We start from the raw sequence: 27,387 nt of genomic DNA on the forward strand, positions 1-27,387 counted from the left end.
AACATATACTTCTTCAGCATAGGAAGACCAAGTACCAGAAAATTAATATCATACGATCAAACAAAAGAAGCTGGACCAACCCAAGGCTGGTGCACATTGTCTATGTATCTCTCCATGGATTTCACTGGCCTAACTTCCATTTAAGAAAAATAATAGGAGCATCTGTAGACTTTAATTTGTAGACATTAGAACAAAAATCATATAAATTAAGAAAAATTACATAATTGGAGCAAAATACTGAATTAACGTGAACGTTAAATTTAAATGACCTATTTTTCTAAAATCTTCTGAGGGTGGTTCAGTCCAGATTTTATACTTATCCAAAACATACACAATGCTGCTTTCATCTGCAAATGATGAATGGACAGTTGACTGTACAAGATGTCCGGCAGTCTTCCGACAGGCATTTTGACATGTCCTGCCCAGTGCAGTTGGGCTGACATCACCAAGGTTGAAACAGCCAGCATTCATGCTCGAAAAAGGACCTCGATATTGGAGACCTTGTCTCAACAGGTGATTTTCATCCGAGAACATAGGTGACGGTGCTGCAGTTGGTCAATCTGATGTAAATGACTCTGGTATGGACACCAACATCTCACATCCATATAGCAAGACTGATATGACAACAGCCCTATATGCCTATTTAAAAAAATATTTTATTTATAGATAAATTTGTTCATTTTACAAGTATATAATTAAAATCCCAATACATGTGGTATATAAAGAGAGAAAAGAAGAAATACAGACCCCCCCAAACATCCCATACTAACCCCCTACTTAAAGAAAGGGACTAGAGCTCTTCAACAGGAGTTTTAGGAAGCATTTAGGAAAAAAATTAAAGAAATGGAGATGCAGCTAGATGATCTGAGGCTAATCAGAGAGAGTGAGGAATTTATTGATTCAACACTCAGGGAAGTGCTTACCCCTGGATTGGGGGGGTCAGGAAAGTGGACTACTGTCAGGAGTGGGGCAAAAGTTGCTAGCTCTGTGGAGAGCACCCCAGTGGCTACAGATCTTAGCAACGAATATACAGTATTGGATGAAGTAGGGGAAGATAACCTGCCAGAGGTAGCGCCAAAGGAGACGGTGGTACGGAAGGAGAAGAAGGGGAACAAGGTGGTCATTGGGGACTCCATCGTTAGGGGAACGGACAGAAGATTCTGCGAACCTGACAAGTGTTCCCGTATGGTGTGTTGCCTCCCAGGAGCGAGGGTACGTGACGTCTCGGATAGGGTTCAGAGTATCCTGGGGGGGGAAGGAGACCGGCCAGAGGTCCTGATACACGTGGGCACAAATGACGTAGATAGATTGAAGGAGGAGATCCTGAAGAGAGACTACCGTGAGCTCGGAAGGAGGTTGAGAAGCAGGACCTCCAGGATTGTAATCTCGGGGCTGCTTCCTGTACTGTGCGAGGGTGGGGGCAAGAATAATAAAATCAAGAGGTTAAACGTGTGGCTGAGGGAATGGTGCAGAGTGCAGGGATTCAGGTTCATTGACCATTGGGATCTCTTCTGGGGAAGACGGGACCTATACAGGAGGGATGGTTTACACCTGAATGCGAAGGGGGCCAATATACTGGCAGTTAGGTTTAATAAAGCTGTCGGAGCTGATTTAAACTAATTTGGCAGGGGGAAGGGAACAGGACTGATAGGGAAGTAGATAGGAGAGAGAATATAGGGGTGGTTCCGATAGACGGTGAAACAATAAGGAATAAGGGAGCTAAAAGTGATAGGAGAATAAGAACGAATGCACCAAGAACCAAGGTGGAGGGAGAAAGGAGGTATGGCATCAAGGTATTGTGTATGAATGCAAGGAGTGTAAGGAATAAAATGGATGAGCTTGAGGCGCAAATGGCAATGGCAGGTTATGACATTGTCGGAATAACGGAGACATGGCTGCGGGAAGGGCAGGATTGGGAAATAAATGTTCCAGGGTACACGTCCTTTAGAAAGGACAGAAAGTTAAGAAGAGGAGGTGGGGTAGCTCTGTTGGTAAGAAATGAGATTCAGGCGTTTGAAAGGAAGGACATTGAAACAGGTGAGGTAGAGTCTGTTTGGATTGAATTAAGAAATTGCAAGGGCAAGAGGAATATAATGGGGGTCATTTACAGGCCTCCGAAAAGTAGCTCAGATATCGGTAGTAGTATAAATCAGGAATTAAGAGTGGCATGTCAAAGTGGTAGCAATACGGTAGTTATGGGGGACTTCAACATGAAGGTGGATTGGGATAATCAGACGGGGGCAGGAACACAAGAGAGCGAGTTTATAGAATGTCTACGAGATACTTTCTTGGAACAGCTAGTGGAGGAACCTACCAGGGGGAAGTCGATTCTGGACTGGGTGCTGTGCAGCGACGCAGACTTAATAAGTGACCTTGATGTAGGGGAGCCATTAGGGAATAGTGACCATGGTATGGTTACTTTTAAGCTGCAATTAGAAAGGGAAATGGAAAGGAAATCGGAAGCATCTGTACTTCAGTTAAATAAAGGGAATTTTGCAGCTATGAGGGAGGAGCTATCCAAAATAAAATGGGAAGATACACTAGCTGGGAGGACAACTGGGGAAAAATGGCAGGTTTTTATGGACATTTTTCACAGGATTCAGGACAAATTTATTCCAAAGTGGAGGAAAGGCTCTAGGAGATGCAAATGGCAGCCCTGGCTAACTAAGGAAATCAAGTGCATTATCAAGTCCAAAGGGAGTAATTATAAGATAGCGAAGCGGAGTGGGAAATTAGAGGATTGGGAAACCTTCAAAGAACATCAGAGGGTAACTAAGAAAGCCATAAGAGACGGGAAAATGAAGTACGAGAGGAAATTAGCAGATAATATTGCGGAGGATAGCAAAAGCTTTTTTAAGTATGTGGAAGAGGAAGAAATTGGTTCGGTCTAAAATTGGCCCTTTGAAAATGGGCAAGGGTGAAATTATTACCGGAAACAAGGAGATAGCAGAACACTTAGTCAGTAATAATAGTATAAGGGCTAGTCAGCATGGATTCCTTAAGGGTAAGTCATGCTTGACTAACCTTCTGGAATTTTTTGAGGATGTGACAAAGAGGGTGGACTCGGGAGAGCCAGTGGATGTGGTGTATTTGGACTTCCAGAAGGCCTTTGATAAGGTACCGCACGGGCGTCTAGTGGGCAAGATCAGGGAGCATGGTATTGGAGGTAAGGTGCTGACATGGATAGGAAATTGGTTAAGAGATAGGAAACAAAAGGTTGGAGTAAATGGGTCTTTTTCAAAATGGCAGGATGTGACGAGTGGAGTGCCTCAGGGATCGGTGTTGGGTCCTCAGTTGTTTGTAATTTATGTTAATGATTTGGATGAGGGGATTATAAATAACATGAGCAAATTTGCAGATGACACTAAACTGGGTGGCGGTGTGGGGTGTGAGGAGGATGTAAGGAAAATGCAGAGGGACTTGGACAGGCTGGAGGAGTGGGCGGCGAAATGGAAGATGAATTTCAATGTGAACAAATGTGAGGTTATTCATTTTGGGGGAAGTAATAGGAAAGCTGAGTATTATTTAAATGGAGACAAGCTAGGGAGTGGGGAAGTGCAAATGGATCTGGGTGTACTTGTTCACCGGTCACTGAAGGCTAGCATGCAGGTTCAGAAAGCTGTGAAGAAGGCAAATGGAATGTTGGCTTTCATAAAGAGGGGATTGGAGTATAGGAACAGAGACGCCCTTCTGCAGTTATACAGGGCCCTGGTGAGACCCCACCTGGACTATTGCATCCAGTTCTGGTCTCCAAACTTGAGGAAGGACATACTAGCTATAGAGGGTGTGCAGCGCAGATTTACAAGGTTAGTTCCAGGGATGGCAGGGTTGTCATATGCAGCAAGGCTAGAAAAACTGGACTTGTATCCATTGGAGTTTAGAAGGATGAGGGGGGACATGATTGAGGTATACAAAATCATCAGGGGGATAGACAAGGTGAAGTCTGATTACTTGTTCCCAATGATGGGGGGGACGAGGACTAGAGGGCATAGTTTAAGAATACAGGGTAGGCCCTTTAGAACGGAGATGAGAAAGCATTTTTTTACCCAGAGAAGTGTGAATCTGTGGAATGCTCTGCCACAGAGGGTGGTAGAGGCGGATTCGCTGACTATGTTCAAAAGAGAGTTAGATAAGACTCTTGTGGGTAACGGAGTTAAGGGTTATGGGGATAAGGCTGGAAAGGGGTACTGATGGTAATGATCAGCCATGATCTAAAATGGTGGTGCTGGCCCGATGGGCCAAATGGCCTACTCCAGCTCCTATTGTCTATTGTCTATAATATTGTATGTATAGAGACATTAGAAATAAAATATCAAAAATTCACTTAAATATTTAAACCCACCTTTTGTAAATATGGGCTCCATATTTTAAAAATATATATTTATCCTAAATGATAAGTTATTTTCTCAAGTAGTATACAGCTCCGAGTTTTTGAAATCCTTCCGACAGGCCACTCGGACCGGATCATGTCCATGCGACTCCCCCTTCAAAACAAGCGTCGCATCACCCTCATCAGTGTCTATGCTCCAACCCTCCAGGCGGAACCAGCAGAAAAGGACAAGTTCTACACTGACCTGCGCAACCTCATCCAAGGCACCCCTACAGCCAACAAGGTTGTCATCCTTGGTGACTTCAACGCTCACGTCGGCAAAGACTCAGAAACCTGGCCAGGAATCCTGGGCAAGCATGGCGTCGGCAAGTGCAACGACAATGGGCGTCTCCTGTTGGAGCTCTGCGCAGAACAGCGGCTTGTCATTACAAACACCCTTTTTCAGCAGAGGGACAGCCTTAAGACTACCTGGATGCATCCCCGATCCAAACACTGGCATCTCTTGGACTACATCCTGGTGCGAGAAAGTGACAAACGAGATGTGCTCCACACCAGGGTCATGCCCAGCGCGGAACGCCACACTGACCACCGGCTGGTTCGCTGCAAGCTCAACCTTCACTTCAAGCCAAAGCCCAGGAACAGTAAAGCCCCCAGAAAGAGGTTCAATGTTGGAAACCTGCAGTCAGACGAAGTGAGAGGAAACTTCCAGGCAAACCTCAAAGCAAAGCTCGACGATGCAATCCGCCTCACGGATTCGTCGCCTGAAACCCTCTGGGATCAGCTGAAGACTACCATACTGCAATCCACTGAAGAGGTTCTGAGCTTCTCCTCCAGGAAAAACAAGGACTGGTTTGACAAAAACAGCCAGGAAATCCAGGAGCTGCTGGCAAAGAAGCGAGCTGCCTACCAGGCTCACCTTACAAAGCCGTCCTGTCCAGAGAAGAAACAAGCCTTCCGTCGCGCATGCAGCCATCTTCAGCGCAAACTCTGGGAGATCCAAAATGAGTGGTGGACTAGCCTCACCAAGCGAACCCAGCTCAGCGCGGACATTGGCGACTTCAGGGGTTTCTACGAGGCTCTAAAGGCTGCGTACGGCCCCTCACCCCAAGTCCAAAGCCTGCTGCGCAGCTCAGACGGCAAAGTCCTCCTCAGCGACAAGATCTTCATCCTCAACCGATGGTCAGAACACTTCCAATCTCTTTTCAGTGCCAACCGCTCAGTCCAAGATTCCGCCCTGCTCCAGCTCCCTCAACAGCCCCTAAGGCTAGAGCTGGATGAGGTCCTCACCCAGGATGAGACATATAAGGCAATCGAACAACTGAAAAGTGGCAAAGCAGCAGGTATGGATGGAATCCCCCCAGAGGTCTGGAAGGCTGGTGGCAAAACTCTGCATGCCAAACTGCATGAGTTTTTCAAGCTTTGTTGGGACCAAGGAAAACTGCCTCAGGACCTTCGTGATGCCACCATCATCAACCTGTACAAAAACAAAGGCGAGAAATCAGACTGCTCAAACTACAGGGGAATCACGCTGCTCTCCATTGCAGGCAAAATCTTCGCTAGGATTCTCCTAAATAGAATAATACCTAGTGTCGCCGAGAATATTCTCCCAGAATCACAGTGCGGCTTTCGTGCAAACAGAGGAACTACTGACATGGTCTTTGCCCTCAGACAGCTCCAAGAAAAGTGCAGAGAACAAAACAAAGGACTCTACATCACCTTTGTTGACCTCACCAAAGCCTTCGACACCGTGAGCAGGAAAGGGCTTTGGCAAATACTAGAGCGCATCGGATGCCCCCCAAAGTTCCTCAACATGGTTATCCAACTGCACGAAAACCAACAAGGTCGGGTCAGATACAGCAATGAGCTCTCTGAACCCTTCTCCATTAACAATGGCGTGAAGTAAGGCTGTGTTCTCGCACCAACCCTCTTTTCAATCTTCTTCAGCATGTTGCTGAACCAAGCCATGAAAGACCTCAACAATGAAGACGCTGTTTACATCCGGTACCGCACGGATGGCAGTCTCTTCAATCCGAGGCGCCTGCAAGCTCACACCAAGACAAAAGAGAAACTTGTCTGCGAACTACTCTTTGCAGACGATGCCGCTTTAGTTGCCCATTCAGAGCCAGCTCTTCAGCGCTTGACGTCCTGTTTTGCGGAAACTGCCAAAATGTTTGGCCTGGAAGTCAGCCTGAAGAAAACTGAGGTCCTCCATCAGCCAGCTCCCCACCATGACTACCAGCCCCCCCACATCTCCATCGGGCACACAAAACTCAAAACGGTCAACCAGTTTACCTATCTCGGCTGTACCATTTCATCAGATGCAAGGATCGACAACGAGATAGACAACAGACTCGCCAAGGCAAATAGCGCCTTTGGAAGACTACACAAAAGAATCTGAAAAAACAACCAACTGAAAAACCTCACAAAGATAAGCGTATACAGAGCCGTTGTCATACCCACACTCCTGTTCGGCTCCGAATCATGAGTCATCTACCGGCATCACCTACGGCTCCTAGAACGCTTCCACCAGCGTTGTCTCCGCTCCATCCTCAACATTCATTGGAGCGTCTTCATCCCCAACGTTGAAGTACTCGAGATGGCAGAGGTCGACAGCATCGAGTCCACGCTGCTGAAGATCCAGCTACGCTGGGTGGGTCACATCTCCAGAATGGAGGACCATTGCCTTCCCAAGATCGTGTTATATGGCGAGCTCTCCACTGGCCACCGTGACAGAGGTGCACCAAAGAAGAGGTACAAGGAGTGCCTAAAGAAATCTCTTGGTGCCTGCCACCACCAGTGGGCTGATATCGCCTCAAACCGTGCATCTTGGCGCCTCACAGTTCGGCGGGCAGCAACCTCCTTTGAAGAAGACCGCAGAGCCCACCTCACTGACAAAAGGCAAAGGAGGAAAAACCCAACACCCAACCCCAACCAACCAATTTTCCCCTGCAACCACTGCAACCGTGTCTGCCTGTCCCGCATCGGACTTGTCAGCCACAAACGAGCCTGCAGCTGACGTGGACATTTACCCCCTCCATAAATCTTCGTCCGCGAAGCCAAGCCAAAGTAAGAGATACAGCTCCGAACTTCAGTGTTCATATTTCCAGTCCTAAATTTATACCTGATTTCCAAGATATGGCTATGTATTTTCTAGCTATAGCTAAGGCAATTTGCACAAATTTAACTTGATAAATATTCAGTTTTAATTTAAATTTAATTCCTTTAACATCTCCTAACAGAAATAACAATTTAATCCCGGTTATTTGTTCTAAAAAAATTACATATTTTCAACCAAAGAAGTCTAACTTTAGTACATTGCCAAGTAGAATGCAGAAAAGTACCATCTAAAACATAAATCTGAATAAATTTGATTCTATTTATTTATCTTCTGATGTGTCAGATATAACTGGTGAATAAAATTGTATTGAACAAGTCTGTATCTCACATTTATTCTACTTTTTATAACTTCTTTACATAAAGCAGCCCATTTTCTCTCATCTATTTGTATATTCAAATCTACTTCCCATCTTTGCCTTGATTATGAATCCCTAATTTAGCTTTCTTTTGTAATAATTTGTACATTACTGAAACAAATGTCTTTATATACCCATATAAAATATACAATAAAATATACAGAAACCTTTGTTTCTGGTGATAATATCAAATCTTGGCCAGATGTTTCTTGGTAAAAATAAATAAATAGATAAATAAAATGATAATTATGAAGTTGATAACAACATAATCTAGTATTTTCAGATATTAAAAAATTTCCTTCATTCTATTAAATGGAATAAATTTACCTCCCTCAAAACAATCCTCAATCTTATTAATACCATGCTGTTGCTAAATCTTTAGATTTATTTATTTTCCTATGGAGAATCAATATCTATTTTGAAATAGCTGTGTTTTCCTGGACATCCTATTTCCTTATCAACTTTATTCCATAATACCAATATGTTTTAAAATAAAAGTTTCCTTATTTGCTATTAACATTCTCCCATTCCATTTATAAATAAAATATTGAGGGTTTATTTCCCCTATTTTTCTAAGTTCAATATTTACTCAAGCTGGAATTTTTTCTGAGTCATACATTGCATTAATAAACCACAGTTGAGCAGCTTTATAATAATTCTTAAAATTGGGGTGTCACAAACCTCCAGATCATATTTCCATGTAATTTTTTCCAATGATATTCTTGCCATTTTTCCTTTCCATAAAAATGTTCTTACATAAGCATTTAATTCTTTTTTTAAATTTTAAGAAATTTCAATCAGAATCAATTGAGAAAGCTATTGTATTCTATGAAAGATATTCATTTAGTAAAATTTACCCTACCTATTACCGTAATAGGCAATATGTTCCATCTTTTAAAATCTTCTCTAATTTTTAAAAATAATGATAAATAATTTAATTTAAATAATTTTTTAAATTCTGAATCTACTCTCATACCTAAATATTTTATGCCTACATCTGGCCATATAAAATCAATAATTTCTTTAAATAAAGGCATAATTTCACTTTTATTCCAATTAATTTTATAACCTGTCACTTCTCCATTTTCTTTTAATTTAACTTTTAACTGGCCCAAAGTGTGACAGATTATAGATATAATTTTGGGAGATAAATTGGGGCAGGTTTTTTTTTAGTGTAGGTCACATACAAACACATCAAAACAGATCTCATTTAAAATACTGGAGCTCTGCTCAAGTTAGACAGGTCAAGTGCAAAAACTTTGAAGAGTGACCAAGAAACTTCACTAATGGATTGTTGTTTTGAAAAGAACTCAAAGGAGTAGGTTTGGAGCTGCAGGCTGTCTGGGAGTGCTGTTTGCTGATCTAAGATCATGTGGGTTTTTGTAAGCAGCAAGGGAGTCAAAATGGCTTTTCACTGAGAGAGATCAGTTCTGCAGTTTTATAGTCAGCAGAAAGAGCTGGGACTGGAACAAGACAAGCTGGAAAGCTTGTGGAAAAACCCTATATGGAAGATGGTTTGAGTGCTTAGTTCTGCCTGGTCAAAGCCCTTGTGGTTCATACAAGAGGAGAGGACTGGCTGCCTAATGTTTCACTTGACCTGAAAGAGGTTATAATTTGGAGAACCCTGATGAGGCATGTTTCTTTGGCAAGACACTGAAGTAGGTGATTAAAAGGAATCAGTTGTGGGTGTCCAGCAAACAACAAAGCTCTCTCTGACAATTGACAAGAACCTTAACTCTGATAAACTCAACTGATTTCCAACTGTTCTTTTCTAATTTTCTAAAAATAATAAATATATTTATTTAATGTTATGCATGCTACACTAATTAAAAATGTTGATAAACATAAAATAAAGTAACCATTTACCTTCCAAGCACCAAAGCCTGGTGAACTTCATAAATGTTAAAATTCTGTGCACAGTATGAGAATTGCCTACAACCAGTAAACATGGAGGAATGAGAAGTGAGATTGGACTGTGAATCAAAGAACTTTTCTAAACTTACATGCACATTACATACACATGCGCTTAGAATTAGAGGGGAGTTAATTAATAGTGACAAGTTAAAGTGTAATCCTTTTTTTCATGTTTAAAGATAATTAAAAGCAACTTTTTAAGAAACCATTTGTCTTGATGAATATCTGTTGCTGCTGGGTTTTGGGGTCTCTGGGCTCATAACAAAAGATTTAAAAGAATCTGTTAAATTAAAACATCATCTGCAAATAAATTTATTTTATATTCTTCTTGATTCACCTTTAAACCAGTATTCTTGATAATGCTATCAAACACCAATCCGACCAGCATCTTTCCATTATTGCTACTCCTAAATCCGACTCCTATTTCTCTCTTGATCTCTGTAAACCTGGTTTTGTACTTTCATTTTGGAGAGCAAAGTACATCCTCAATATAAAGTTAAGTATATTCCCCAGCCAAATCATTCATTCCATCTCACTAACTTCAGGTGGGGCCAAGTTTGGTCTCCATCTTTCTATTAAGAACAATCTTAACTGGAGAAAGCAGAAGAATGTCCCATTAGCTACTCAATATTTATTTCTTAATTGTTCAAAAGACATGAGATTCTTCCATATATCAATCATCAACATAACTTATTCCTTTATCATACTATGAATTCAATATTTTGTTACCAAGATTCAGAGGCAGTAGTACATTTTTACATAATGGTGTCCTCCGTGATATACCTGCTTTCTTAACGATGCATTCATTTTTTTTGCCATATTCTAATCATGTATATTATATATTTTTTTGTTATTGACTTAACATTCCACTTATAAATAAAGTCCTTCATTGTCTCCTGTTTTATTGAATTTAGTCCCATTCAAATCCATGAAGGGGGACTGTTTTCTTCAAAGAAAGATGTTAAAAATCTTGATTGTGTTGATAGACTTACAGATTTTAAGAAGTATTATCTAAGTCCTTCCAATTGTCATATAATTATGTAATAATTTAAAGAAATTTTTAGTTAGTACATTGGGCAATGATTGAAAGAGATACTGTAGCCTTGGTATTATCTTCATGTTTATACAATTTACCCTTCCAAATAATGTAATCAGCAGATCCTTCCATTTCTGTAAATATTTTTCTTTTTTTTCAGAAGAGCGATATAATTAAGCTTATATGAAATTCTGTGAATTATTATGTCATTATTCCTAAATATTTAATTCCATAATTCTTACATTTAAATCTACTGCCTTTTTGGTATCTTTCATAATCAAAATTCTGCAATAGCATTATCTCACTTTTGCCCATATTTATTTTATATCCTTGTATTCTTCCATATTTTTCTAATATTGTTTATAATCTTATCAGTGATTCAGCTGAGTTGGACATATATTAAATATCACATAATTAGCAAATAAACTAATTTTGTTCTTCATAACTTTGAAGCCCTTAATATCTAGATCTCTTCTTATAGTCTCCACCAGAGGTTCCATAGCTAGAATAAATAAGGCTAGTGATAGAGGAAACCCCTGTCTACTTAATCTACTCAAGGGAAAAAAATAGATGACGTGGCGGCGCACATACTCGTGGCGAACCGGCCCTGCTTGTACCGCCACGTGGTAGGGCAGCCACAAGAAGATGGTGCCATCAGGGAACCTCCTTGCCTCATGTCTTGAGCCAGTGCGTGCCTCAGGCAGATGTTACGACGTCACCGCCCACATGAGGGTGGAGCTCACACTGCCCTTAAAGGGATTTGAAAAAAAACGGTCATTGAGAGCCTCCAATGTGGTGGCTGTGAGTCTCTTCCATCGTAGCTGCCGCTACAGACATATGGTTATTAGTGATAATTTTAGCTTGTGACTTATGATAGAGTTTTAATCCAATTTATGAATTTTTCTGCCGACACCAAATTTTTCCAGCATTTTATATAAAAAAAGACCATTCTAGTTGGTCAAATGCCTAAATAAATAGTTATGTTTGGATTCAACCTTGATTTTGATGTATTATGTACCAAGACTCTTTGAAGAATATCTTCATTTAACAAATCCTACCTGATCTGGATGTATAAATTTTGGTAAATGCTCACCTAATCTATGAGCAAATGGCTTTGCTATCATTTTATAATCTGCATTCGGAAGTGATATTGGTCTGTATGATGAGGTTTTTAGTGGGTTTCCATCTTTCTTCAGTAGCACTGTAATTATAGCAGTTGAAAAGGTTTCTGGGAGGATTTGGGTCTCCACCACCTGGTCCAACACATCCATCAAGAGAGGCATCAATAAATCTTTAAATTATCTATAGAACTCAGGAGAGAACCCATTCTTTCCCAGTGATCTACTAGCTTGTAAAGTACCCAGAGCTTTCTCTATTTATTCCCTTGTAAAAGGTGCATCTAAGTCATCTTTTTCCCTCTTCTAATTTAGGAAATTCAACATTTGTTTAAAAATTCTTCCATCTTGTTTTCAGTTCCTACTAATTCTGATTTATATAGCTTTTTATAGTATTGTCTAAACATTATTTATTTATTTTTGATTGTATGTTGTAGTATCAGTTTCTGTTTCTATTGCATTTATCATTCTGGATGACTCCTCTGCTTTTATCTGCCAAGATAACATTTTGTGTGCCAGTTCTTCTAGTTCATAGTATTTTAATTTAGTTTTTAATATCATTTTTCCATTCTCTGTTTGTAGTGTATTATATTGTAACTTTTTATTCTCTTATATTCTATATTTTCCTTGTCTTCCTGATATCTGATGTTTCTTTTCCAATTTTGTTATATCCTTCTCTAAAGCTTCTTATCTCTTGCATATTCTCTCTTAAGATTTTTAGTATAAGAAATAATTTGTCATCTTAAGTAAGGTTTAAGTGTATCCTATATTAGAAAACTATTGTCAGTAGAAGGAAGATTGTTTTAACAAAATATAAATTCACAAAAATCCCTCCTCTTTAATAATGTAGCATTGAGGCACCATCTGCACTTACTTTCTTGCTTTTCTGTTACTATAATAGTCAACATTAATGGTGAGTGGTCTGATAAAAGTCTTGCCAAAGACTCCGTTTTTACCACTCTACTTTGTAATTGAGCAGACATTAAAAATAGGTCAATCCTTGTATGTGAATCATGTACCCTTGAATAGAATGAGTAGTCTCTTTCTAAGGGTTTGAGCTGCCTCCATATATCATTGAAATCTTTTATAAATGATAATGTTTTTGCAGCTTTCATCCTTGTTGTTCTTGTTGATTTGTCCAATATTGGATCTAAACAAAAATTGAAATCTTCTCCAATCAATATATTTTTCTTCCTCCTGTGGTTTTTAAAAAGATATCCTTCATAAAGACTTCATCATAGTTTGGGGTGTAAACATCCACGATTCTTCATAAATTTTGCAATGTTCCATTACAAATCTTCCAGCTTGATCAGTTAGTGTCTCTTCTATTTCTTATAAAAAGACTATATCTGCCTTTAACTTTTTTTTTAGGTATGCCAAGACCTGGTTTCTCTTCATCCACCCATTAATTCTATTAACATTAAAACTAATAAGTTTCAATGTTCTATATCCCTCTTTAAAACAATATTTTTTAGCAATAAAATCCCAGCCCCAATGGTGATATATACATAGAGCAATGAAAGCCCGCAAAAAAAAGCCTGCAGAATCTCTCGAGGAAGAAGAACCCCACCCTTTAATGCCATCTTTTTTTGTTACTTCTTTCCAGGCACCATTCTCTCCCTTAGACTGAAGCTACCACTTTTCCCAGATATTTTTTCCTTTTTACTGAGTTCTCAGAGTACACTTCTATACCTTTTACTTTTAAACAATAAATATAAGACAGTTTAGCAAAAATAAAAAATAAAACTTTTACGACTTTTAATTAGTTCCATTATAAATATTTTCTCCCTTGGCAACCTCAATCTTTTTTATATAAACTTTGCAGAAAATTTTCCACCTCTCATTCTTGGTCTTTAAAAATCACTGGTTCCCTTTCTGCTACTTCGGCCCTCAAACTCATGGGGTGTATCATTGAATATTTCAAATTTTTAGCACATAATTGTGTTTTGACATCTTCAAATTCTTTTCTTTGTTTAATCAAGGTTGGGCTAAAGTCTTGAAAAAAAACAGAACTTTTTCATGATCAACCTCAGGTGTGTCATTATTCAGTTTAGAGTAGTCATATGCTATCACTTCTTGGCCTTTTGGCTAAGATCAAGTGTAGAGTAGTCATACGCTGTTCTCAGAATTATCTCCCATTCTTGGTAGTTTAAAAGCCTCGCCAGAACTAATCTCTGGTCGCCGGTTCTTCTGGGTCCAAGTGTCCGGTGAACTCTCTTGATATGCAGTTTTTCTTCAAATTTGTCTTCTCCCAACACTTGTGGGATCCATTTTTGAAAAAAGTTCACCAGGTCTCTTCACTTGATTCCTTCCTTTAGTCTGATAATTCAGACATTATTTCATCAACTAAAATTCTCCATATGGTTACTTTTGTTGAGTAGTCCTTGTTTATCCGACTCCCATTCTTTGGCTTTTTTCCCCCAAAGCCTCAAGTTTTTCATGCGATTTCATCAATTCAACTTCTGCTTGACCCATTCTCTCCATCAGATCTTCTATGATCTTTTTTATTTTCATTTTTTCCGTCATATCTCTCATCACCATTTCAACACTTATCGGTTACTCAAGTTTTCCATTTTTTCTAGGATGGTACTCAGCATTGACCCGACTCCTGAGTTTTACCTGGTTCTGCCAGTCCCATCGCTATTTTTGCTTCACTCCCTTTTGGACTTTAACCTGAAGTTCCTAGTTGAAGAGGAGGTTCTTCAGTCTTTGTTCTCAATCACCTTTTCTTCTTTGTGCTAGCTTTATCCATTTTTGATGAAGAGTTTTTACCATCTTCAAGTTTTTACCATTTTCAAGTTTTTACCATCTTCACGGAGAGCTCAAACAAAACACATCTGTTTAGGTCCTTGTATGTCCATGCCCCCATTAATAAAAAATTTGATGTTATCTTTTACAGTCACTTATTATTTGTCTTTCTGAAAGGTGAGGTGGAAATAAAAAGAACAGAGTGGAAATTCCTGAGCTCAAGTCCTGGATAGCCAGACAGTGTCATCAGTGGTGGAAAGAAAGAAATCAGACAAAATGTTATGGATGGCACAGGTTGCAAAGATAATGGAAGGATGAGGCCAATGTGAAATTTGCAGACCAGGATAGATTCAAATGCCAATTAAAATGTATATTACTTAGAAGCCAGGTGTCAGATAAATGGGAATGTGTAATTTAAGATGTGGGAAGCACAAACTTAGATGACCTTAAATGAAAATTGGCAAGTAGGCTAGGAAAGCATGGAATAATTGACTCAGGTGGCTGTGAAAACATAGCTGATGAACTGAGGCCATGAAGGAAGCTGTTGATATAATGGAGGAGGTTGAATGTGATCTAGGTGATGGAGAGGATATTTGGTGTAGTTCAGATCTGGGTCAAAGATGATATCGTGATAGTGAATTGACTGATTCAGAAAATTATCAGAGAGATAGAGCAACACACAATCTGCCGAGCAACATCAGTGGGAGAAAAATAATTATTATTAACAAAAAAATCTCCAGATGCTGCAACTGACTTCAATACACAAATGGGCTGAAGAAATTCACCCGCTTAACTAGTATTCATTGGAAATAAAGAATAACCAATGTTTTGGGTTAGGCCCTTTGTCAGGTACACCTGGCATTCCTATGAATGCTGTGTCGTTTCTTGAATTTCTTCAGGACATTTGTGAATTGTATTGACAAAAAATTGTCAATGTTTCGGATGAGAATCCTTCATCAAGGGAAATAGGTGAAATTGGTGGGTAGGAAATGGGTGGTTATGAGACCAATTTCTTTGCTTTAATTTGTACAAACATTAGAGTGTGTCATGTTCAGGCTCATTCAATTTCAAGGCCAATATTCCAGACCTGGATATACTCAATCATAAAGTAGGGATCGAATAAAAAGTTACTGACACTGTATTGGAAATGTTGCATTTTTATCTTGATAAATAAAATAAAAATGCAGAAAAAATCATTAAAATTTTGTTTGGATAACCAGTTATTTGGTTTTATCAAATATTTTTCTTTTTCTTCAGATGATCCCAAAAGTGACTCACTTGGTTACAAATGGTTTTTTGTTGGAGTTTTGGACTACGACAAGGAAAAGAAACTATTTCTGGTGCAGAAAGCAAATAGTTATGGTTTAATCCGAGATGAAAAAAACAGAAGAGTAGTGAATGGTGGGATTACTGAAACTGGTAAGTGCTTTTCAAGGTGCTGGTTTTGTCTTCATATAATTTAGAATGGTGCGCTTATTGGACAATAATATAGTAATATTTGAAATCAGCTTTGTATAAAACTACAAAAATATCTTGAAAGAACACACAAGGCCATAAGACATAGGAGCAGAAATAGACTCTTCTGTCCATCGAGTCTCCCCCACGATTTAATCATGAGATGATCCATTTTCCCACTCTGTCCCACCACCCAGTCTTCTCCCCATAACCTTTGATACCCTGGCTAATCAAGAAACTTTCAATCTCTGCCTTAAATACACTCAATGACCTGGCCTCCAAAACTGCCAGAGGCAACAAATTCCACAGATTTACCATCCTCTGGCTAAAGAAATTCCTCCTTTTGTTCTAAACGGAAGCGCTTCAATCTTGAAGTTGAACTCTCTTGTCATGGACTCTACATTTACCTTTCTACATTTACTCTGTTCATGCCTTTCAACATTCAACATTCAACATTCAACATTCAAAATGTTTCAATGAGATTTCCTCCTCGTCTCACCCCCCCCCCCTCATTCTCCCAAATTCCAAAAGGCACAGGTCAAGAGCTATCAAACACTCCTCATAAAATAGCCCTCTCATTCTCAGAATCATCCTTGTGAACCTTCTCTGAACCCACTCCAAAGTCAGCACATCCTTTCTCACATGAGAAGCCCAAAGATGCTCATAATACTCTAAGTGAGGTCTCACCAGCGCCTTATAAAGCCTCAACACCACATCCCTGCTCTTGTATTCTATTTTTCTTGAAATGAATGCCAGCATTGCATTTACCTTCTTCACTACTGACTCAACCTGCAAGTTTACTTTCAGAATATCCTACATGAGAACCCCTAGGCCCCTTTGGAATTTTCAATTTTGTTCCCTGTTTAGAAAAGAGTCTGCTCATTTATTTCATCCATCAAAATGCATGACCATACACTTCACAGAGTCAGTGTCAGTACAAATCTAATTGAGGGACATTAAGGTAACCACGGGAGCGGGAGCGGGAGTGGGGGGGGTGGGGGTGGCAGTGGCTTATCGACGCAAAATAGCACCTATGGTAGGGATGGCCAATGTGTCAAAATAAACAGTGACCAGGAGGTCTTGTGAGACCTGGCCTTGGTGGCTGCTATGTTGTATTTGGCATTGTATAATTGAGGGTGAATGCTAGGATGAGGAAGGAGGATGAGTGTACCAGTCATGGAAGAAATAAGTATGTATTCCTTTTATGTCTGGAATAATGCTCAGCTGTTGGGGGGTGGGGAGGGGTGTGGGACAGATTTTTCAGCGGTGTCAAACCTAGGGGAGGCTGCAGCACAGTAACTCATTTGGAGGGGACATTGCCCGTGAATGGTCCCCCCCATGACACCGACCTTGACTTTCCAGCATTGCATTTCATTTGCCACTTCTCTGCCCATTCTCCTCATCTGTCTAAATCTTTCTGATGCCTCCCTCAACACTACCTTCATATTATCTGCAAATCTGGCTGCAAAGCCATTGATTCCTTAATATACAGCATAAAAAGAAGCAGCCCCAAAACTGATTATCAACTGGCAACGAACCAGAATATGCTGCCTGTAATTTTACTCTTCATTTCCTGCCAATCTACTCACTTTGCCACCATGTGCTTTGGTTAAGTAGTATCATGTGTGGCACCTTGTCAAGTGCCTTCTGAAAATCCAAATACACCACATCCACTGCATCTGCTCTATCTAGCCTGCTTGTCACTTCAAAGAATTCTAACAGGTTTCTCAAGCAAGATTTTCCCTTAAGGAAACCATGCTGGCATTTTTCTATCTTGTCGGGTACCTCATCCTTGACAATTCACTCCAAAATCTTCCCAACCATTGATGTCAGGCTAATCGATCTATAATTGTGGTCCTATATCTATTCTCTCCTCTCTTTTAATCAATCTTTATAGACTTGAAGAAGCTTTTTATATTATCTTTGATATTATTTGCTAGTCTACTTTCATACTTTTAGTTACCTTCTGCAAGTTTTTTTAAAAACTTCCAAATCCTCTGTTTTCCCACTAATGTTTGCTTTCTTGTATGCTCTTTGCCTTTTATATTGGCTTTGATGTTTCCAGTCAGGCACAGTTGTGTCATTTGTCCATATGAATATTTCCTCTTTTTGGGTATGTATTTATCCTGCACCTTCCTCAATTCTTGCAAAAACTCAATTCATTGCAGCTCTGCCATCTTCCCTATTCATGCTCCCTTCCAATCTACTCTGGCCAGTTCCCCTCTCATGCCACTGTAATTCCCTTTACTCTACTGAAACACCAACACATTTGACTTTTGTTTCTCCCTGTTAAATTTCAAATTGAATTCCATCATATTGTGATCACTGTCTCTTTAATGGTTCATTTACTCTAAGAGCTCTAATCACCTCAGAGGTTTGTACCAGAAAGTACAATACATGCAATACAGATGATCTTCTAGTGGGCTCATTAACAAGCTGGTCAAAAAAGCCATCTCATCGGCATTCGACAAACTGTCTCTTGAGATCTAGTCCCAACCTGGTTTTCTCAATCTACTTGCATATTAAAATCCACTATGACTACTATAACATTGCCCTTCTGATATGTCTTTTATATTTGCTGTTATAATTTGTTGTCCACGACCTGGCTACTGTTTGGAGGTTTGCATATAACTGCCAACAATATCTTTTTACCCTTACTATTTTTCATCTCAACCCACAATGATTCTATATCTTCTGATCCTATGTCACCTCTTTCTAATGACTTAATTTAATTCCTGACCAACAGAGCTATGCCACTCCCTCTGCTTACCTGCCAAACCTTTCAATATACTGATTCAGATCCCAATGAGATCCATCCTTTAGACACCATGATGGCCATCGCATCATTCCTGCCAATCTGTAGCTGTGCTACAAGGTCATCCACTTTATTTCTTATGCTGTGGAAATTTAAATACAAAACCTTTAGCTCTATACTTGTTACTTTATTTTTACTCTGTCCTGATTGCATTGTCTGAAATTTTGCTTGTTCTAACTCCTTATCTGCTGTCCCTACTTATAGACTAACCACCTCTTCCTCTACCTCTTCTCTTTGGTTCCTACCCTCCTGTGAATCTATTTAACCTCCTCTGCCCCCCCCCTCCCCACCCCCAACTCGGCACCAGTAAACCTCCTTGCCAGTATATTCTTTTCCCTCAAGTTCAGGTGCTAAAGTGGCCATTATTTTAGGACAAAATTTGATTCAGACCTAAATTATAAATTTTATAAAATTGGATTTCACACTAACCCTCCATGACTCAACTACTTATGTATCAATAATATTTATTTATTTTAAATATTGTATACAAGTACTGTGTATATGTATTATTTGTCTCTATGTGAGTTATGTCTATGTGTGTTTGCAGTGTGTTGCACTGAGGACCAGAGAACGCTGTTTTGTTGTGTTGTACTGTACTTGCACAATCAGATGATAAATAAACTTAAATAATGCATGAAAATATAGAAATCTTTTTGCATCAAAATCTTGTGTGATTCTCCATTTCATCAAAATTAAGGGGAAAGAATTGCATTTTCTCACCTTTTCATTTGAGTTCTTTTGGCGGTAACAAAGAATGATCAGCCAGCTACCATAATTGTCCTTTATCAGTTGTTGAATTACTTTCTGGTACAAACCTCTCAAGTTTTGGTAGGGCACATATATGAATTCTGAGTTCATAGCTGTGATGAATTGTCTTGTTTTTTTTTAAATTTTATTTTTCACACTGTGAACCATATCAATCAAAATACATACAAACATTTCCCTCTTAAAGTGGCATTTTCTCCTTTTTTCCCCCTACCTTCCCTCCCCCTTCCCATCCCCCTCCAAACCCATTAAACGTTCAACATATACAATACAATAAAACCATTAAACAATGTCATCGCACAATGAAAATAAACAAGAAAATTGTGTCATCTACTTTTACACACTGGATCGTCATTTTGTTTTATCATTTTAGGGGGTGGAGGTCCGAGGTAAGCCCTCTCTGTTATGTTCCATGTACAGTTCCCAAATTTGTTCAAATAATGTGACTTTATTTTTTAAATTATGTTATTTTTTCCAATGGAAAACATTTATTCATTTCCATGTACCATTGCTGTACTCTCAGGGTCTCTTCTGATTTCCAAGTTGACATTATACATTGTTTTGCTACAGCTAAGACTATCATAATAAATCTTTTTTGCACTTCATCCAGTTTGGGGCCTAATTCTTTACTTATATTTCTTAGAAGAAAGATCTCTGGATTTTTTGGTATGTTGCTTTTTGTGATTTTATTTAATACCTGATTTCGATCTTCCCAAAACCTTTTCACTTTCTCACATGCCCAAATTGCATGTACTGTTGTTCCCATTTCCTTCTTACAGCGAAAACATCTATCTGATGATGTTGGATCCCATTTTTTAATCTTTTGGAGCGTGATATATAACCTGTGTAACCAATTACTCTGTATCAGGCATAACCTTGTGTTTATTATATTCTTCATAGTTCCAGAGTATAACTTTTCCCATGTTTCATTTTTTATCTTTATGTTTAAATGTTTTTCCCACTTTTGTTTAGGTTTATAACTTATTTCATCATTTTCCTTCTCTTGCAGGTTGATGTACATGTTCGTTATAAATCTTTTAATTATCATTGTTTCTGTAATCACATATTCAAAGCTGCTTCCTTCTGGTAATCTCAGTCTGCTTCCCAATTTATCCTTTAAGTAGGCTTTCAGTTGATGGTATGCAAACATTGTGCCATGAGTTATTCCATATTTGTACTTCATTTGTTCAAATGTTAATAAATTATTTCCCAAAAAAACAATTTTCTATTCTTTTAATTCCTTTTCTCTCCCATTCTCTAAAAGAAAGGTTATCTATTGTAAAAGGGATCAGTTGATTTTGCATCAATAATAATTTTGGTAGTTGGTAATTTGTTTTTTTTCCTTTCTAATTGAATTTTCTTCCATATATTGAGTAAATTATGCAGTACTGGTGAGCTTTTATATTGCACCAACTTTTCATCCCACTTATAAAGTATATGTTCCGGTACCTTCTCCCCTATTTTATCTAGCTCTATCTTAGTCCAATCTGGTTTTTCCCTTGCCTGATCAAAATCTGACAAATACCTTAATTGTGCTGCTCTATAATAATTTTTAAAGTTTGGTAACTGCAAACCACCTTGTTTGTACCACTCTGTTAATTTATATAATGCTATCGGTTTCTCCCCTTTCCATAAGAATTTCCTTATTATTCTCTTTAGTTCATTAAAGAATTTCTCTGTTAAGGGAATTGGCAATGATTGAAATAAGTATTGTATCCTTGGGAAGACATTCATTTTAATGCAATTTACCCTCCCTATCAATGTTAGTGGTAATTCTTTCCAATGTTCTAAGTCTTCCTGTAATTTCTTCATTAATGGCTGATAATTTAATTTGTACAGGTGGCTTAAATGATTATCTAATCTAATATCTAGGTATTAGATTGCTTGTATTTGTCATTTAAATGGTGATTCTTTTTAAAATTCTGTATAATCCACATTACTCATTTGTATCGCCTCACTTTTATTTGTGTTGATCTTGCACCCCGATATTTCTCCATATTCCTTCAATTTCTTATGTAGTTCTTTGATTGATATTTCTGGTTCTGTTAAGTATACTATGGTGTCATTTGCAAATAAACTGATTTTATACTCCTTCTCCTTTATTTTTATCCCTTTTATTTTATTATCTTTTCTTATCAGTTCTGCCAATGGTTCTATTGCTAAAGCAAACAGTGAAGGAGATAGTGGACATCCCGACCTAGTTGACTTACTTAATTTAAATTCGTATAATACATATCCATTTACTGTCACCTTCGCCAATGGTCCATTATATAATGCTTTAATCCAATTAATATATTTTTCTGGTAGATTGAACCTCTGTAATACTTTGAATAAATAATTCCATTCTACCCTGTCAAAGGCTTTTTCTGTGTCTAAAGCAACAGCCACTGTTGGCATCTTATTTCCTTGAACTGCATGGATTAAATTAATAAATTTACAGACATTATCCGCTGTTCGTCTTTTCTTAATAAATCCAGTTTGATCTTGTTTTACTATTTTTGGTACACAGTCGACCAATCTGTTTGCTAATAGTTTTGCTATTATCTTATAATCTGAATTAAGTAGAGATATTGGTCTATATGATGCTTAGTGGATCCTTCCCCGTCTTTGGTATTACTGTAATTATTGCTGTCTTACATGAATCTGGCAAGTTTTGGGTTTCTTCTATCTGGTTCATTACTTCCAGGAGAGGAGGAATTATTAACTCTTTAAATGTTTTATAGAATTCTATTCGGAATCCATCCTCTCCAGGCATTTTATTGTTCGGCAGCTTTTTTAATATATCCTGTATTTCCTCTATTTCAAATGGTTTTATCAGCTTGTTTTGCTCCACTTGCAATTTCGGCAGTTCAATTTTAGCTAAAAACTCCTCTATTTTGTCTTCTTTCCCCTCGTTCTCAGTTTGGTATAATTCATAAAATTCCTTAAAGTTCTCATTAATCTCTATTGGATTATATGTAATTTGTTTGTCCTTTTTCCTTGATGCCAATACAGTTCTTTTAGCTTGTTCTGTTTTAAGTTGCCAGGCTAATATTTTGTGTGTTTTTTTTTCTCCTAGCTCATAATACTTTTGCTTTATTTTCATTATGTTCTTCTCCACCTTATACATTTGTAATGTTTTGTATGTTATTTTTTTTTGTCCACCAATTCTCTTTTTGTTATATCTTCCCTTGTTGCTAGTTCTTTTTCTGTACTTACTATCTCCCTTTCCAACTGTTCTATTTCCCGATTGTAGTCCTTTTTCATCTTGGTTACATAACTTATTATCTGCCCTCTAATGAAGGCTTTCATTGCATCCCATAATATAAATTTGTCTTTCACTGATTCCGTATTTATTTCAAAGTACATTTTAATTTGGCGTTCAATAAATTCTCTAAATTCCTGTCTTTTAAGTAGCATGGAGTTTAATATCCATCTATACGTTCTTGGTAGGATGTCCTCCAGTTCTATTGCTAATAACAGGGGTGAATGATCAGATAGCAATCTACCTTTATATTCACTTTAACTCTCCTTTGAATATGGGCTGACAACAAAAACATATCAATCCTTGAGTATGTTTTATGCCTACTTGACTAATATGAGTATTCCTTCTCCCTTGTATGCTACCTCCTCCATATATCCATAAGTTTCATTTCCTGCATTGATTTAACCATAAATTTGGCCACTTTATTCTTTTTGCTAGTCTTTGGTCCAGTTTTATCCAACATTGGGTCCAAATTAAGGTTAAAATCTCCTCCTATCAATATATTCCCCTGCATATCTACAATCTTCAAAAAAAATATCGTACATAAAGTTTTGATCCTTTTCATTAGGTGCATATATATTGATCAAATTCCAGAATTCTGAGTATATCTGACACTTTATCATTGCATACCTCCCTGCTGGATCTATTATTTCCTCCTCTATTTTGATTGGTACATTTTTATTTATTAATATAGCTACACCTCTGGCTTTTGAATTATATGATGTGCCCTACCCAGTCTTTCCTTAATTTATTATGTTCCACTTCAGTTAGATGCATTTCCTGCACAAATGCTATGTCTATTTTTTCTTTTTTCAGGAAATTTAATAGCCTTTTTAGTTTAATTTGGTTATGTATTCCATTAATATTTATAGTCATATAGTTTAACATGGCCATCTCATATTCTGTTTTGCACCTCATTTCCACTTCCCTGCCACCTCCTTCTCCCTTTTACCCATTTTCATCTCTCAGTTTTCCCTTTTTGAACTCAATGTATGACAACACTTTTAAAATTAAAATTCTTCAACAACTCCCACATCTAAAATTCCCTTAACCCCAAATGTCCCCCCCCTCTCTGAGTTGCCCCTTGTTCCTTGCCAGGCAACCACAACTCCCCTCTCCGTTTGGATTGCGAACCCGCTCGCAAGCGTCAACTGATTTTGTAGTGATTGTTATTCTCTCCCACCCAACCCCCTCCAGAAAAGACTTTTATCTTCACATTTTTTCCCCCCTTACTTCCTTTCTTCCCTTTTCTTTCCCTTCTTTAGTTCTTACTTATACATTATTTTTACATCTTAAAATGTAATTTTTCATCATTCTTCGTTCTTGTTACATCTCTTCATCTCTCCTTCTGTCCTGCAGGCGTTCTGCAAATTCTCGTGCTTTCTCCGGATCTGAGAACAGTCTGTTTTGCTCCCCCGGGTTAAATATTTTAAGCACAGCTGGATATCTTAACATAAATTTATAGCCTTTTTTCCATAGGGTCGATTTTGCTGTGTTAAACTCCTTCCTCTTTTTTTGGAGTTCAAAACCTGGGTAAAAAAATATTTTTTGACCCATGTATTCCAATGGTTTTTTGTCTTCTCTAATTTTATTCCTTGCCCTCTCCAGTATATTTTCTCTTGTCATGTATCTCAGAAATTTTACTAAAACGGATCTTGGTTTTTGTTGTGTCTGTGGTTTTGGGGCTAGTGTTCTGTGTGCCCTTTCTATTTCCATTCCTTCCTGTATTTTTGGCATTCCCAGGACGTTTGGGATCCATTCTTTTATAAATTTTTCTTTCATATTTGTGCCTTCTTCATCTTCCTTTAGGCCCATTATCTTTATGTTGTTTCGCCTACTATAGTTTTCCATTATATCCATCTTCTGAGCTAACAACTCTTGTGACTCTTTAACATTTTTGTCACTTTCTTCCAATTTTCTTCTTAAGTCATTCACTTCCATTTCTACAGCCGTTTCTTGTTCTTCCACATTTTCTAATCTTTTCCCTATTTCTGTCATGACCAGCTTTATTATACTCACTTTTTCTTCTGTACTTTTCATTTCACTAAATTCTAATGTCAACCATTCTTTTAATGCTCTCATTTGTTCTTGAAATTTAAAAAAAATCTATATACTGTCCATCTATTTTACCTTCTCTTCCTCTGTGCAGAGCTTGGTCTTCTTCTTCCTCTTCTTCTGTGTCTGCACCTGTGTTTTTGTCTTCTACTTCTCTTCCTTGTATCTGTGTCTCAGAAAACATTCTGACTTTCTTGTTGAGCTGCTTGCCTCACTTTGCTGGGCACCTTCTTGTATGGCTTCTTGCTGTTGGTCCTCTTCTTTTGGGCTAGTCATCTGTTGGGCCTCCTGTTGCTGTTCTTCTTTCCTATCACTCCCTTTCCTGTTCCTTTCCTCTTCTTCCAACTGAGAGCCCTGATGTCGGGCATGTATTAGTTCGCTCCTCAGCTGGGTCGCTCTCCCGTCAGTGTTTTCTTTTTCTTTAGTGGGCGCATTGCGCAAGCACGACTCCTCACGCGTGCGCAGTTGCGCGCTTCTGTTTGCCTCAGAGATCCATTTTTGCAGTCCAGCGGTCAGGAGGTCGTGACTCTGCGGGGTCGTCACCAACCTTGGGGAGCGGGCTCTTTTCTCTACAACGGCTCCCTGTTCCTTCATGCAGGTAAGACCTTCTCCTTTCCTGTTGTTTTTACTTTTTCCTTCTTGGGTGCCATTTTCTTTCTTTTCTCCACAACTTTATCTTTTATTTGTTGTGTGTTTCTTGAACTTTGTATTTTCTTCACTTTATTTCTTCTTTTCTGTAGAGGGCTGGTATTGTCCTACCGGCCACTACTCCATCACGTGACTCCTCTTGAGAATACATTATTTACAACTTTAAGCATTTAATAGTCAATACGAGCAGACTTTTTTGCCCTCCTGGATTCCATACATCTTACTTAACAAAAGTCTATTGATCTAAGTTTTGATTTTTCTTAGTTTAACTTGCTGGTTTCCATGACCTTTCGTGTGAAGAGTACCTCCTGATATTTCTCACAATTTGCCTATAGCAGTGTTTCTCAACTTTTTTTTTCCCACTCACATTCCACTTTTAGTAATCCCTTACTAACCACAAAGCACCCATGCCATTGGTGCTTTGTGGTTAGTAAGGGATTACTTAAGGTGATATGTAAGTGGAAAAAAAATGAAAACCACTGGCCTATAGCATAGGAAGAGGCTATTTAGCACATCAAGTGAATGGCTGCTCTCACAGTAACCTGATTAATCACTTTCTCCCTCTTACTTTCTCAAAGCTATTCCCTCTATGCCATCAGCTGCCCTGGTTTCTTCTAATACCTATTTGTTTATTTATCAGTTAACTTACCAATCAGCACAACTTTGGAATGTGGGAGGAAACTCGTATGATCGTAAGAAGAATGTGCATGCTCTATACAGACAGCACTGTATAGTAGTGAGGCATAGCTGTTCTCTGTTGTGCTGCTGAACCTTGAAGGGTTCCTGTAATTACTGTATAAAGTTCTGCTCCCCTCAGACATTCAGGGCAGACAGCTATTCCACGCAGAGACTTTCATTGTGGTGCCCCTCGGCAAGTCCAACAAACTTTCCATCCAGCTCATTTCCATGGAGACCAAGCACGGCCAGTACAGCCACCTCCTGGTGGACTATCCCTCCATTCTGCACCTGCAATTCATGGTGGCCATACCCAAACATGGCGTCCAACACCACATTACTACTACTACTACTGGCCCACCATTGCATTCACATGCCCGATGCCTGACACCAAACTCATCCTTGCTAAGGCAACGTTTCGGCACAGAGAGGAACTGGGCATAGTTCATCATTCCGATAGTGCATAGGCCTTACCCCTCCACTTGGTGTCTAAGTCCAACGGCAGCTGGAGGCGCTGCAGTGATTACAGATGTCTCAACGACGCAACGACACTGGACCACTACCCAATTCCTCATATCCAATATTTTGCAGAAAATCTCCACGGTGCAAAACACTTCTCCAAGATCAACTTGATCCAGGGATACTATCAGATCCCTGTCCATACAGAAGACTGCGAACATCACCCCTTTCACCTTTGAGTTCCTACGCATGCCATTTGAGTTGAAAAATGCTGCACAGACCTTTCAGTGCTTCATGGACATGGTTGGAAGGGAATTGCCTTTCCTCTTCATGTACCTCAACTATATATTGATATCCAGCTTCACGCCCGAGAAGCATATGAGACATCTCCACCAGTTTTTCACATGCCTTGCACAGTTTGGCTTCACCATCAACCAGGAGAAGTGCCAATTTGGCCTCATGGAGATAAACTTCCTGGACCACAGAATACTCCAGCAGGGGAGACCCTGAGGCCATCCAGCAGTTTGCCAGACTGACAACACTGAAGGGACTTCAGGAATTCATGGGCATGGTGTATTCTTCAACATATCCATCCCTGCAGCTGCAAAGTTGATGCAATCGCTTTTCATGTTGATGTCGGCTTCATCGAGAGAGC

At 38.8% G+C, this 27,387-nt stretch overlaps 1 protein-coding gene across 3 annotated transcripts in view; it reads left to right on the forward strand.

Moving 5' to 3' along the window:
* Nucleotides 1-27,387, forward strand: part of dnah1 (dynein, axonemal, heavy chain 1) — a 431,328-nt gene that overhangs the window by 29,609 nt on the left and 374,332 nt on the right. For all 3 annotated transcript variants that reach the window (XM_069936771.1, XM_069936773.1, XM_069936772.1), the window contains exon 7: nt 15,874-16,035. In XM_069936771.1, the coding sequence (XP_069792872.1) occupies nt 15,874-16,035 (162 nt within the window). The remainder of the gene's footprint in view (nt 1-15,873; nt 16,036-27,387) is intronic.

The sequence above is a fragment of the Narcine bancroftii genome, chromosome 5, assembly GCF_036971445.1.
Source record: "Narcine bancroftii isolate sNarBan1 chromosome 5, sNarBan1.hap1, whole genome shotgun sequence".
Lineage (NCBI taxonomy): Eukaryota > Metazoa > Chordata > Chondrichthyes > Torpediniformes > Narcinidae > Narcine > Narcine bancroftii.